This window comes from Centropristis striata, chromosome 23 (genome assembly GCF_030273125.1).
Source record: "Centropristis striata isolate RG_2023a ecotype Rhode Island chromosome 23, C.striata_1.0, whole genome shotgun sequence".
Lineage (NCBI taxonomy): Eukaryota > Metazoa > Chordata > Actinopteri > Perciformes > Serranidae > Centropristis > Centropristis striata.
The window spans coordinates 15,286,733-15,301,817 of record NC_081539.1 but is presented as its reverse complement, the minus strand read 5'-3'; the positions used below and the strand labels follow the sequence as shown (position 1 = coordinate 15,301,817).

At 40.1% G+C, this 15,085-nt stretch overlaps 1 protein-coding gene across 1 annotated transcript in view; it reads left to right on the top strand.

Annotated features, from left to right (window-relative positions):
• LOC131962431 (sodium/hydrogen exchanger 9-like) overlaps positions 1 to 15,085 on the top strand; it is a 73,320-nt gene that overhangs the window by 27,861 nt on the left and 30,374 nt on the right. The window contains 4 exon segments of the mRNA XM_059327432.1: positions 3,280 to 3,368; positions 4,686 to 4,799; positions 8,981 to 9,092; positions 10,049 to 10,202. Of these exon segments, the coding sequence (XP_059183415.1) occupies positions 3,280 to 3,368; positions 4,686 to 4,799; positions 8,981 to 9,092; positions 10,049 to 10,202 (469 nt within the window).

Here is a 15,085-nt window from a genome sequence, read left to right as displayed (position 1 = left end):
ACAGTTCCCTGCTCAAGAACAGATGAAAAGCCACGCCGGCATTAGAGGAAGGCCTTTCCCGTACATACACACATACCCTCTGAGAGTCCTTGGCGTTGTAGACAGTCAATAATGTACAGATGAGAAAGTATTAAGCCATCTCCTCTCTACAGGGACCTGCAGGTAGCAATCCTATTCTGGGCTCAACCCCCATAACTCATTTTAAAATGGTGTCAGCCCTCCTCATGTCCGTACCTTCAGTTTGGAGATTGCACTGCAGATAGGCAGCAAACCTTAATAGCATAATAGCATTCTTGCTCTAGCTGTTTACACGGATTTCCTGGAAAGTCAAGACATGTAAAAACAGATACAACATGACCTTGCTTTTGTTTTCTTTATCCACTACTGAGGGGAGGTTGCATTTTTATTACGTTGTTAGATTTTTCACTTTACTGATTCGGAGTTTCTTGAATCTTGGGCTGCTTGTGTTTGGAAAACAACAATTACTTGGCTCAGCTGCCTGGAATTGTCTTCATCTATTCCTCCACCGAACGCTCGTAATGTAGCTCTGAAATATGAATGTAGTGTACATATGCACACATTAGTGTTGTTGTTCCTCCTGCCCTGATTGTGTCAGAGGGATTCCACTCATTCGGCTGATGTTGTAGAGCTCTCTCTTACTTGGCACTACTCCCTGTGGCCTGTGGAGGAGGAGAAGACGGTTTTAATGAAATAGCATAACCTTTGTCTATTGGACCCAGATGCCCTGTCAATAAAGTACACCACTCTGAATGCTGCCCAGTGTGGGAGGTACACCGCAGCAAAACCGAGGGCAATGACTCTTGGTTCTATCTGGTGCAGAGCTTCGATCATATTTAGTGCAAATACAATTTTTTTGTACTGTGTTAATACTGTAATACCAGGGCTAATTGGAAAATACTTGCAGTGTTATAAAAACCAATTCTGAAACCTGAAAATGATTTTGTTTCAATCTTTGGTTTCTCTGAACAAAATTGGACCCCCACAAAAATGTGCGAATTACTACTCTGTTCCAAGGCCTTTAAAAGTCCATTTGGGGTGAAGCGGCACCTCATACAGAGCGACCCAGTGAGCAATGGGAGTCCTCCCTGGTGTCCTTTGGTAATCAAGGCTCTTTCTGTCTCTGTTAATTGCTGGAGTTTAGCGAGGGTGTGCCTAATGACCCTCAGCCTCGCAGGGAGCCCTGCTATCATTAATCTTACACCCCTCACAACTGCTCATTATGGGATGCATCTCGTCTGTTGCCAAGTGCCCTGCGTGGAAGAGTCTTTATGTGGATGGTGGATGATGTGTTACCTCTGTCAGTGTTACGTAAACCAAGGAGAGTGTCGAAGCCCTGAACCAAAATGGAACCAAAATGTGATCCGCCATGCTGGCACGCTCCATTAGACTTTGTTGAACAGTGCTGGAAAGAACATTGTGAACAGGGATTACTGGAGCTAGCATGATGCAGGTACAGGTCAGCATCCTAGTGTGAAGGCGGATGGTGAGGAGAGAATAATGGACCGGCTTCACTTAGCAGCCTGAACCACAGGTGCTATCTTTTCTCTGCTGCTGTATTTATTACTGCCAGCTCTGTCCTCTAACTACTGCTCCCCATCACAGTAATTTTAGATTTTTTCCCATCTTCTGTGATTCTCTCTCAAAGTAGAGGGAGCAAAAATGTGAAATTGAATTTCTGCAACAAAGCAAGCATGTCCTGAGAGGCAGCAACCCACCTTTTATGCTATGCATTTCAAATTCCAGCTCTGCTCTAGCCAGACTCCTCTTTTCCAGCAGAGACTTTAATCACTCCCTCCACCCTGTTTCATCTCTCCATAGAGCAGCTTCTCGTTCCCTTCTGTACTTTTCCTTAACATTTGTTTGCCTTTTTGTTAATTTCTGCTCCTCCACATCTGGCACGATCTACACTGATGATGTCATTTCGAAGGATTTATCATTCCATGTCTCTGGTGTAGTAACATCTTTGTTCAGAAACATGAGGATGCTTGAATTGGGTTGGACAGCACATTTTGATTAAACTGTTTATACAGCTGGAAATGACTGGAACCGAGACAATGGGTGGATACAGGGTTGGGCCAGAGTGATCTGGTGTCACATACTTCATACTAGCCGTAGCTGCACACAGGAGGATTCAAATGGATTCTTGGACTTTTTGGTGAATGCTTACATGCATTCTTCTGCTCACATTTCTCACATTTGAATCATTATTTCCAGGTTTAATCTAAAAATCATATTTATATGAAACTGGGGGTCAGTTCATCACATGTCTGTTGATTTTATTTAAAGGTCCTATCTTGTAAAAAGCGAGATTTCCCTGTCTTTTTTGGATTATAAAGCAGATCCAGGTGCTCTATAAGAATGCACATAGCTGTATCCAGAAACTGCCCCTTTAAATCAGGATTTCCGTGAGATTGTGATCTCACAGAAGACTTTTTAAGCATGTAAACACTTTGGAGTAGAAACCCCAAAATAACAGTAGGCCTATGAACCTCTAAATGAGCATAATATGTCCCTTTAAACAAGAATGCTTGGAACCACGCAGACAAAGACTCATTCACAAACCATTTTCCTTGATCATGGAAGGAACCTCCCACAGCATATTATTACCATGAGAGGCCCCAAAGGCTCTGTGCGTTAACCAGCGCACCAACATACACATTCCCACAACCTGGTTACATAATATGTGCATGTATCAGCAATTTTACATATTTTGTACTGATTAGATACAGCAGATTATTTAACTCCTTTCTGTTTACAGCACACTCCATGATTTTTCCGCACAACTAATGTATGCCATTGATATTTAAAGGGACAGTTCTCCCAAAAAGAAAAAGAAAATACATATTTATTTATTATATAGTTTTGGTGTGAGCTAGTGTCTGCCTTCTCTTGAGTGTAATGGAACTAGATGGCACTAATTCGGTAGAAAGCAAATAGTTTCTGTATGAAACTGCTCACAACAAGGCCTGTGTATTATCCTGACAGACTCATAATTTTTTCAAAGAGACATTGCTATTGAGCTTTTACTTGTGGTTTTTGGTGCTTTGAGTGCCACAAGTCAAGTGCAATCTAGCTGATATGTTCAATACTCTGCAACTCACACCAAACAATCTAGATTGATAAATAGCACTGCAGCTAAGAAGAAAAATATGTATTTTGATTTGGGGATGAACTGCCCCTTTAATACTTTATTTGCTATCAGATTTTTCCCCTTTCTAAAGTTTCATTTATTTTATTGGATGTTTCTTTATCTTTCAGGTATTGTGGCAGTGATGTTTTGTGGCTTGAGCCAGGCAAGATACACAATTCACAATTTATCTTCCGAGGGCAGGACCAGGATCAAGCAGGTTGGTTCATGGAGGGTGAATGAAGCCTATTGCAGTGTTGTTTTCAGCAACAGCATTTTTGTGTCTACTCACTTTGTCCACATTGCCTTTTGATGCCAATGTTTGTGTCTTGCGTGCGTGCACAAGCAATCATTAATTGCCATTAGTGCTCTGGTCGTCCAGTGGGTGTCTGTGTGGGCGGCCGGTCTCCAGCTATCTGCTTAAAAGGCTGCGCACAGATGGAGGCCGGCACACTGTCATACTGTACCGGCAAGCTTCACAGAGGAAATAAATCAGAAGTACACACATATACTCATATATGCATTTATTATTCATTATCTGTGCCACAGTGGAGCTAACTGTTTATCACAGAAAAAGCCTTTTAAAAAGCTATGCCGCACAGTTGAAGCCTTTGCCTATAAAGGGGATTGGCTATGGAGTAGTCAATGTATGGTGCAGTATGTTTACTTGGCAGAATGCCTTTATCTACATTTTTATGATTTATACATGCAGCTGCAGCTCAAAGGACAAGACAAAGTGGTTTAGTATATGCAGACACTGGTTGAATAGCTAGGAGGAGAAATATTTTTCTCTGTGCCATCTCTTGTCCTTGTGATGCGACACTCTGAAGGGAAAAGGTGCATTTATTCAATTAGATAGCTTTTTACCAAAGTGTTATAGCAAAGCTGGTTTAACTGGTAAAAACAGAAAATAATAAATCATTAATGAAATCATAACATCTGCTCCAATTTAATCCAGATACAACATAAGGACCATAATTAATATTTGATTTCATGTGCCGAAATGCCCCATTAAAATGATTCAAATTCTATTTTCATCCACAGTAAATGACATCCAGGCTCTTTAATGTGGCCTGGATCATTACAGGAACTGTAGGACTGAGCAGATAAGTTGTAATAACCCTTAATCGTGAAGAATTATCGCAAATGAACAAGTTATTCTGTGTCTTTTTGACTCCAGAAAGCTACTCTTTACACATATCTACAAACAGCATGTTTCAAATAAAAACCTTTAACAAGAGAATGATGACAAAAGCATGTCTGGTGCTCCATGCAGCCACATTATAGCCTCAAGCTTTAGATGTTTGTGGTTGCTACCTCAAAGGATCAGGGAATAACATCGACACTGGATTTGTCGTGTTTGTGCAAATCTAAGCCTGTTTACCCATTTCAGATATGATCCGAGTCCTTCACTTTCACCCCACCACACACACACACACACACACACACACACACACACTCTCTCCACCCTGAACCCCTCCCCATCTCGAATGACCTTCTCCCTCATGATCCTCTCAATCCCTTTCATAATTTGCAGCTCTTTGAAGTCTTCAACTTCCTGGGGGAGATTTTCATCTTCAGCTACATGGGATATGTATTGTTGATGTTTCCTTGCCATGTCTTCAAAGCTCTCTTCATTACTGGGGCATTTGTATCCTTTTCTACTATGTGATGGAGATTTTTTACTCCCTACTGTGCAGCCTTTGGATCCCACTCAGACCCCAGAAACGATGTTCTGTTCCATTTTGTTCTGTCTCTTCCACATTCTGCAATAATGTGCACAATCATCTGCCACTTATTTGACCAGAGTGAGTTTCCTGTTTTCTATCTTGCCTCTCTGCTGCAGTGCAGTGCAGTAATTTCCCCAGTCCTTAAAAAAAAAAAAAAACCCTCAGCACTTAAATTGTACAGGTTTGATCCGGTGGGCTCTGCAAATGCCATTCAGTCGGCCTCTCATGATCACCATCTCTGCAGATTTAGTTGCTGCAGTGCAGCGTTTGCTCTGAGGAATGCCTATGAAACAGAAATTTAAATAGGTCTTTAATTATTGTTACTGCTGCTTGTTTTCTGTTCTCTAGCAAAGCTCCGTAGTGTAAAGATGTTTGCCTGTTTGAAATAAGCTTACAGTACTTTAATTTGTAGTGGATTAAGCACCGTATCCCTGTTGAGGTTGAAGATTAAGATCTTATTAGTTGGAGAAACTCCAGTAAAGGAGGTTTCTGCTGTTCTTTATGGCAACCTTTTTGTACATCTACACAGCCCTATCAGATAACCTCATGTACCCCTTCATCAACTCACAATGTATGTTCCACATATATTACACCATTCATTATATTAAAGTAGATATTGTCAATTATTTTCTATAATTGAACTGCAATTGTGTAGGTTCATTTGCTCTACTACTCAGAGTGAAGCTGAATGGTTCAACTCTTCTATTTGAACTGTTACGTCAGTACTTTTAGTTAACCTTTTTCAGCCATTTATGTAGTACTCTTAGCTATCATTTCAACTGTTAAGTCATTATTTTTCGCTATTTATTTCTACCATTTATTCATTATATTACTTTAAGCAACTGATTAACTTTCTCTGCTCGCTTGCTAACTAATTTTTATGCACTCTCAACTTGCATAACTACAGCATTTACTGTTCAGGTGTTACAGCTGATATATAATTTTAAATAAATCATAATTTATATTTTTACAAAGTAGTTAAGCAGCTCCACAATCTTTCCAAGTACCCCCCTGGCAACAGCACAAGTACCCCCTGGGGTACAATCACTCCTTTAGAATATCTGCTTTAATGTATTCATACATTGTTAAAGAAAAAAATCCACTTTTTAATGCTTTTAACTTTGTTAAACGGTGATTGGTGATGCATATTTTTCTTTAATTGCCCCAGAAATGCAAGATATTTTTGGTGGTTTATTTATCTTATTTGCGTCAACTGTCTAAATGTCGGAACAGAAAATGAATTGAGAAAGATTCTGATATTCAATTAGTTGTTCAAGTCATATATTATGCAAAAAACAACAACAACAACAAAAACATTTCAATGATTCCAGCTTCTCAAATGTGCCTAATTATTGTTGCTTTTTTCACTTTTACATCACTGTGAATATAATTAAGTTTTGTGCTGAGTCTCAGCTGAAACACGACATCAATTGCAGCTCTGTGAGATTGTGATGATAAGCATTTTTTCCACTAAATCATTTCTTGAACAATCAGAAAAAAAATAATGAGGATTGATTGATAGAAGTTTGATATAGAAGTTTGACTCTCAGCGTGATTTCCAGTGTTCCCTAAAGATTGACAGAAGAAAAACGTCCAGTCATCTAAAGAATCAAGTAAATTTTGTGGGAAAATGCTTAGATTCAGAGCAAGAGCTTCTTAGACTTAAAATTGTGCACATACACTCAAAAACCTTGCAGGCAGAAATCCATCAGAGACCATGCATTAGCATCTCCTCTCAGTCTCTGTAGACCAGAATGTAGTGCAGCCACGAGACATGTTACGTTATGTTATGTTATCAAAAAGCAATCAACCCCTTAATGATCCTCATCACATGTTGAACTTATAATATCATAAACAGATGTTTTATATTCACATCTGCTGTTGTAAGCATCAGATTCACTTCCTGAGGGGACTGGAGGGGTAGTAATGGACTGCTGGCTACAATTGTCCTTGCCCAAGAGCTGGCATGACCATAGCGTATGCCTGAGGAGAGAGTCTCTAGGCCAGACTCCAAGGGGCTGTTCTTTCACAGTCCAGTGCCCAGATGGCCAGCAATTATTATTACAATCCATCTTCCACCATAGGGTCAAAGGAGCCAGAGAAAGAGTCGACTGAGCAGATTCCTTTTTTTCCAGCGCTCTTATGTTCAGTGTGAGGGGCTGCCAGGGAGAAAATGTTTGACTTGAGCTTGAGCCTGTTTAGCTTTGTCCTCAATTGTTCTTACATAACAAAAGCTTAGAGTGAAAAAAATCTGGCTAACTACACTGACTGGAAGCTGACCCGGATGTACAAACTGGAATAAATGGAGGTCGATGTCCTCTTGTACAGTGCTAAAAGTGTCTATAAAAATGAAATAACCCCAGTGATTCAACCCTGCTAATCGCTCTTTGGTTACGCAGTAGATTTTAATCGCCATAGCTTGCAGCCTTTGCCAGTGACAATGGAGATGGGCTTTATTGGAAACGAGGCTGAGATGAAAGTGCTTAATTACCTCCATTCAAATAGCTTAGAGGCCTTTGATAAAGAGAAATGACTGCTTTTGGGAAGAGGATATTGCTTTTGAAAATCCATAGGGTGCATGAGATCTAATATTGACTGCAGGGTGGGTGCGAGGGAGCTCTGTTTTAGTAATAGCCCTGTCAGACTAAGGTCCCCTGCTTAAGATATTGGTCCCTTTATTATTCCAGGTGTCATTTCTGGACTTATTGTGAAAAAAAAAAAAAATCCCATCTCCCCATGATGCTGAAGCAGGGGTACCTACCTGCATAGATGATTTTGATGCAGCAAAATTCAAAGAGGGTCTAAAAAAGTGTTTTTTTAAAAAGCTAACCTGATCTCCTCCAGCCCGGCCTCCTGCTGTTTAAAGCCGCGACTTACAAGAACTTACAGTGGAATCTCATGCTGCACTCAAGCTCATATGAGGTTAGGGGGTTTTGTGGGGCTGCAGTAACTTCTTTCTAAAAGTATGACAAAAGATGTTAAGTGTATCCAGGATGGCAGCTATGTCCCCGATAATTGTACAGATATCCTCTCCCTAACTGCTGCCCAGGACACTTAGCATTCAATCCTACCCTATGTGGAACATCAAAGTGTGTGTGGAGGGCAGAGACAGCTGGCAGAGCCTGATTGGCTTCATGCCTCGGCATGGTGCCACACTGCTGTGTTTGCATCCTAAACAGCAAATATTCAGAGATATTTTTTTACGTGTGTGTGCACGTGCATATATGTTTATATTCACGGGTGTGTTTTTACAGCCGGACCTCGGATAGAATCAGTAATTTTGTATTAACAGTCATGGATTCTGTCTGATATGTAGTTAAATGATCGGGATATGTGAAGTCAACCAGGACGATTTTTTTGAATAAATAAAGCAAACCCTTAGATTAACAATAACTTGCCCTCACCTTTAAGGGCTAGTTTGGGTTGATAGGCTTATATGAGGTACTTACCCATCGTGAGTTTATTACTTACTCCTTATATAAAAACAATGATTTTACCTTACAGAATGCAGGAATTGCTGGTCTTCCACTGCCTCAATTGTTTAGGTTGTTTGTGTCATTGTGTTACTTTGTAGTTTTTAAGGGTTAGTTGGGATTCACCAATGTCACACGATAACACAAACAAACTAACTGGCAGCATTTGAACAGCACCTCCTGTGTTCTGCAAGCTAAAATAGCTGTTTTTCTTAAAGTAGTCTGGTAGCTTTGAAAAGATGGATAGATAAATGTTTTAGTTTAATTTTTTACATTACGTTTTTGTGCTGGTACTCCTGCCTGGTCCTGCAAACTGGAGGTGTGCCGTCTGCCACATGGTAATACACTGACTATGAATAAGAACCTCATACAACCACACTTCAATAAATCTGAACTATTCCTTAACAAATGCTGCAGACTTAATATCGAAGAGCTTAACTGCAACTGAAAACTAGTGTATTTCTGACTAAAATAAGTCTGTTTTTCCAACATGATTCAAACATTGTGATTTTCATTGTAAAAAAACCATCCAAATTTCCATGCCAACATGTTGACTCATGAGGGCACTTCAGCCCGTAAGTGTGTCTCAGTCACAAGTATTCTCCTTAATCTACGCTCCTTACCAACAGCTCTCCATCTTTATATCAAGAGCCTGTAACATCTACCCTCTTTCATTCCTCCTGAACCTGGGACGCACACGCAAGATACCCTGCTCCTACCAGCACTTCATGACGTTTGCAGGTACTGCTATTGATATTTTAATTTAATTCGTAGCATTACATTTTGCATTTTTGTACCTTGCTGACATATTCTGCCCGACCACATCTCTGGCTGCTATTTTGATAAATGTTGGGTTGGTGACATTGCTGCAAGAAATTAAAAAATTAAAACTTTTACCCTAATTTATCCTGTGAAAACTGTAATTATTCTCCTCTCTTCACTGCCTGGAGCTTATAGCATTAGTGAGGATGCTGAGAGATTGTGTCCCCTGTGGAAGATGTGTGAGTTGGTGCTTGTGTGTGTGTGTTTGCATAAAGTCAGGTAGGTGGACACAAAAGGCTGGTGCCACCCTCAGGCACTGTAACATTTCACTACCCTCATTACAAAAAGCATTTTAACATTAAACGATATCTTCAAAATCTTTGCTTTTTTTTTCTTCAAATAATCCAGTCCCTACCTTTTCTATTTTTGTGTCTGTGACTATATAAGGCATCGTTTCACTTCAGTGTCTAATGGTTGAAGCTCTGAATGGTTTGAAGATGCAGGAGAAAGGAATATTCAATGTGAAGTGATGTGGGATAGTGCAGCAGCAGCATGTTCCGCTGCTTGCCTGACCCACTTTACCTCTTACATAAGAAGGTTTCTTTGTAAAAAGCCCTTGTCTTGCTATTTTTCAAAACTCCCCCACCACCTCCCCTGTCTGTTTCTCATGGTAGTAAAGGATTTGCTTTGGGAATTGTTTTGGATTTAAGTATTATGTCACCACTGTACAGCAACCTAGAAGTTTGTTTTGGGGGCGGATTACTGACGAGCAGCTGGTGAATGATAGTGATAGTGATGGTGTAATCTTTTACCATGGACAGAGTTATTAACCGGCTCTCTCCTGCCTTTTTAATTGGTTGCTTGGTGGTTGTCTGGAGGTTTGATGGATGGCATTAATACAGCTGTTTGCTCACAAAAGTCTCCTCTGCTCTCAGGTTTCAGGGGGGTTGTGGCGTTTAGCCTGGCCGCGAGAGACACGTCCACAGAAGTGAAGCAGACCATCTTCACCACCACCCTACTGCTGGTCAGCTTCACCATCTGGGTGCTGGGCACGGCTGCTGATCCCATGCTGCGCCGTCTGAACATCAGGTTAGTGCACGACACAGTCAGTATGATGCAAGTCAAACTCATCATCCTGTCTCCATCTGGCCGTCTCTTTTTCATCATTTGTGGTTTTTCTGCATCTCAAACACACACACACACACACACACACACACAGAGACAGACAGACACACACACACACACACACACACACACACACACACACACAGACAGACGCAGCTTAATTAGACTCTCGCATTAAGTATTCAGCTCACTTAATATACAACAGCTCTTTGTAAAGCTTTTTCCTGCATGTTTGAATTCTGCCTCTCCCTCCTCCCCTCGCTGCTCAGCCCTACACAGGCACTTAGCTTTGTGTGTCTGCTCCGGCTCTGCCCTCTATTAGTGACTTGCACAGCTGGTGCACAGGGCAGAGCAGGTCTACAGGTCCCTGGAAACATGTTAGAGAGGAGATAGCATTAAAATGCAGCTTGCCAAGCTGTACACAGAAACCCTTGTATACACTATATTGTACTAGCCATTTAAAGAGAACACATAGTCGCACACAAGTCTGCATACTATCTGTGATTCAAGGCCAGTGGGCGATAATGATTAAGGAGTGCAGAAGAGGCGTGAAGGATGCAAGGCGGTAATTAGATACTTATATTATTAAAGTGTAATCTATGGCCCAGATCACAGCGGTATAATTGACTCCCACAGTCTTTCGAGGCAGTGCTTTTGAATCTCCATTGGGTTTCAGTTATGTGTGTGTGTGTGTGTGTGTGTGTGTGTGTGTGTGTGTGTATGTGTGTGTGTGTGTGTGTGCGCATGTCTGTCAGTGAAGCCTGACGTAACTGTAGGAAAAAAAATCAGTGCAGTGAAAGCAAATGTTTCTATTCTGAAAGGAGAAAAAGAAGTAAAGAAATAGATAAAAGGATTGGTGAGAAACCAAAAGCTAGTTTTAAAAAAAGAGAATTAAATCAAGTTGAGAAAAATTGCTCAATTGGAAATTTAGAAACTGCATTAGAATTAAAAAACAGAAAATTACAATATTTTCTAAAGTGGGCACCCTGGACTGTTTCTGAGCATTAAAACGTCCTCCCTCAGAGCTACAAAACACAGACAATAAAGCAATTTGTGGTGTGAAACAAAACCTGGAGCTGCTCTATTGTCAGTGATTTGCAGATTGGCTTTAGTAATTCAATATGCCAGGTTGTTTGTTTGGGCTTCTTTTTACAGCCAAAAACAGCGTCATTTCATTGTAATTGTAAACGTTTATGAAGCAGACAAAGAAGTGATATCTCTGCAAAATCCCCCAGGGCCCTGGATTTGTGTCCACAAACACGGGTCTCTAGTTCTGTGTCAGTTGAGCAGCTTAAGGAGTTTTTGCTGTGTTGTCTCGAGATCCTATCTACAGCAAGACTGAACTGTGCAAGAATTCAGGGTCACAGATTACACATAGCAACTTCCAATCTGTTTGTGGAAGATACATTCCTATGGGCTATGGGTAGCAATGGTGTATGGATGCATTTGCTGTTACTGTCTCTCTTGATGCCTGATGGCCTGCCTCTACACTTAGTGACTTTCACTTCATGATTAGTTCACAATCCTTTGTTGACTGTCTTTAAATCATGTAAAAACTTGGTTCCAAGTATTTCTGAACAGAAAGTGGAACTTTAGCACACCCGTGGGTCAACAGGTGTGTCAGAGAAGACCGTGGGCTGAATATGGAACAAAGACCTCCCACACACTATTTTCTGGACAGATTTATTGGGAACAGTGTTTCAGTACAGGGACCTTCATGGTCTACTGAAACATTGTTTCCCAACCTCTGTGCCTGAGCAGTGAAACCAATGCAGAAGTGCCTTAAACCTGCATTCTTTCTAATGACCAGCAGGGGGCGACAAGCTGCTTACAAGTCTGTTTGTATTTAAGTCAATAGAAATATGACCTTGCTTCTCACTCAGTTAATTACCTCAGTAGACATTCTCCTAATGAATGTATGGTTTCAATCTTTAATTTCAATGAATTTAGCCAATTAGCATTAGCTCAGCTAACTAGCCAGCCATCCAATCTGTCAACACACAGTGGTGGAATGTAGCTAAGTACATTTACTGAAGTACTGTACAATATTGAGGTATGTGTACTTTACTCGAGTATTTCCACAAATTACACTTTATACTTCAGTACATTTTAGGGGTAAATATTGTACCTTACTCCACTACATTTAGTTAACAGCTTTAGTTTCTTTTCAGGTCAAGATTTAACATGTAAAAACATGATCAATTTAAAATGATTACGCATGTTTATGAAAAATAAAAGTATATTAAGTAGTTAAGTAGCTACCTGGACAACAGTAAAATGCTGCTTACATAAATGCACCAAAAATAATAACAAAATAATATATTTGGATTATATAAAACAATCTGAGTGGGTCCATTCTGCATAACGAGTACTGTTACTTTTGATACTTTAAGTACATTTTGATGCAAATAGTTTTATACTTTTACTTAAATAATTTTTGAATGCAGGATTTTTACCTGTAGTGTAGTCATTTCACAGTGTGGTATTAGTTTACTTTTGCTTAAGTAAGGGATCTCAATAATCCCCCCCCCCCCCACTGCTGACATGCTTTACGGCACCATAACATTGTCACCATAACAACTTACAACATTCACCATTTTGTTATCTACCAGCCAAATGACCTAGCGAGCAATGTCTGTTTTATTTGTATTTTATTTCAACTGGTCCCAAGCACCCAGAAAATCATACGTATATCTTATGTACACATATCAGCCCAGGTGTAGCGACCCCTCCACCCTGAACTACACACATTCAATCCATTCACACTCACGACATACATGTGCAAGGTACAGGTTACAAACAAGGAAACAGAAAGCGAAGAGACATAATACTAAGGAAAGATACAGATACATAGCCATTAAAAAACAAAACATACATACACATATACATATGAATATTTAAAAATAAAATAATAAGGAATAAATAAGTAAAAAATAAACAAGTAAATTAAATTAAATAAAAAAATATATATATAATAATAATAAAAAATAAAAAAGGGGGGGGGGGGGCTCAGGTTTCTGCTACAATAGTCAGAGATTCAATGTATGTGGCAAAGGGCTGCCACATCTTATAGAAACTTTCGTCTGCCTTTAAATGGAAACACAGATGCTGATTGTGCAGCCAGAATAATACTAAAAATGCTTTATGTTACAGGTCTTTTATTTAAATATATTTATTGTTTTAATTACATGTTTAAAAGCATTTACCAGCCCTTGGCCCGCAGTATTAGCCGGAATATTACAGTTGTTAACATACTTTATACGAATGTTTTACCTCCTCACTGCATGTGTGTGCATACATGTGTATCTGTGGTTATCCTTCCTGAATAATACACTTCTACTGGCTGCATGTATCTATCCCCATGACACCGCTGTCTTTGTGGGTAGTCGTTCCATATCTGGAGCCCATCACAGTACACTGCGTCGAGCCTTCAGGGCTGTCATGTTTCAGAGAATAGCTCTGTTTTCCTCACTTCCCATCCCAAACTCCCACCTCTACTTCTCTCCTCATCTCCCTTCTCCTCATCTGATTGTATGAAGTGAAGGGACAAGTAACAACTTTGAATGACTTTATTTCTGTGAATAATACATTACATCTCTTCACCTGGAGCAAATTTAACTTCCATTCAATCTCTGAAATGGCTTTGTGGAGGAGGCTTTGAAAGTTGTACTCTGTATGAAATGACTCTCTTTTTTTCTTTCCTTTTTTATGCCTATAGCTACTGCAAAAGGCCTACCACTGGAGGCATCAAATAAAAGAAAAAGAGGTTGTAAAATGTCTTTTGTTTCCACTTTGTAAAATTTGAAAGCTGCTATCAAAGGTAATAAGGTACTGGTTGGATGTGTGTGGGTGCTGTAAAGCAGACCGGTCTGCATTTTCACACACTGCAGACAGGAAATGGTGATGATTATCTTTCTCTTTCCAGCTGGGATATATATTTGGAATATACAATTCAAATACGAAAGAAGAGTATGTTCTCATTCATGCAGATTTGAACAGGCAATAGGTAATGCGTTGCAGACAGAAAAAGTGAAATGTTTGTACGTAATGATTGTGAAACATGCTGGTTTCATTATGATCATCTCTGCTGAGTGTAACCCGGTAACCTAGAACAGTTCCAACCTCAAATTCGGCACTAAAATTAATTCACTTTCTAACCTTTAAAGGCTCAACAAAAAAGCACATTATGCAAATATTCCTAAAGAGATTTTGCTCTATGATGATGCAGTTGCAGCGGATTTGTCGGCTGATGAAAATATCCGGTCCCACCACATCCCAAAGGTGCTCTACTGGATTTAGATCTGGTGACTGTGGAGGCCATTCGAGTACCAGTAAACCAGTTTGAGGTGATTTGAGCTCTGTGACATGGCGCGTTATACTGCTGGAAGTAACCATTAGAAGATGAGGACATTGCAGTAATAATGGGATGCACATAGTCAGCAACAATAATCAAGAAGGCTGTGGTGTTTAAACAATGCTAAATTGGTACTAGGAGACCCATAGTGTGCCAGAAAGTATCCCCGACACCAATACACCACCATCACAAGCCTGAAGCTTTACAAGGCTGCATGGGTTGATCCATTCTTTCATGTTGTTTACACCAAATTCTGACCCTACCATCTGAATGTCGCAGCAAAAATTGAGACTCATCAGACCGGGCAACATTTTTCCAATCTCCAATCTTTTATTGCCTGGCTTTGGAGAGCCTGTGCCAATTGTAGCCTCAGTTTTCTGTTTTTACCTGACAGAAGTGGCGCCCGGTGTGTTCTTCTGCTGTTGTAGCCCATCTGCTTCAAGACTCCACATATTGTGCATTAAGAGATACCCTGCTGCATATCGCAGTTTTG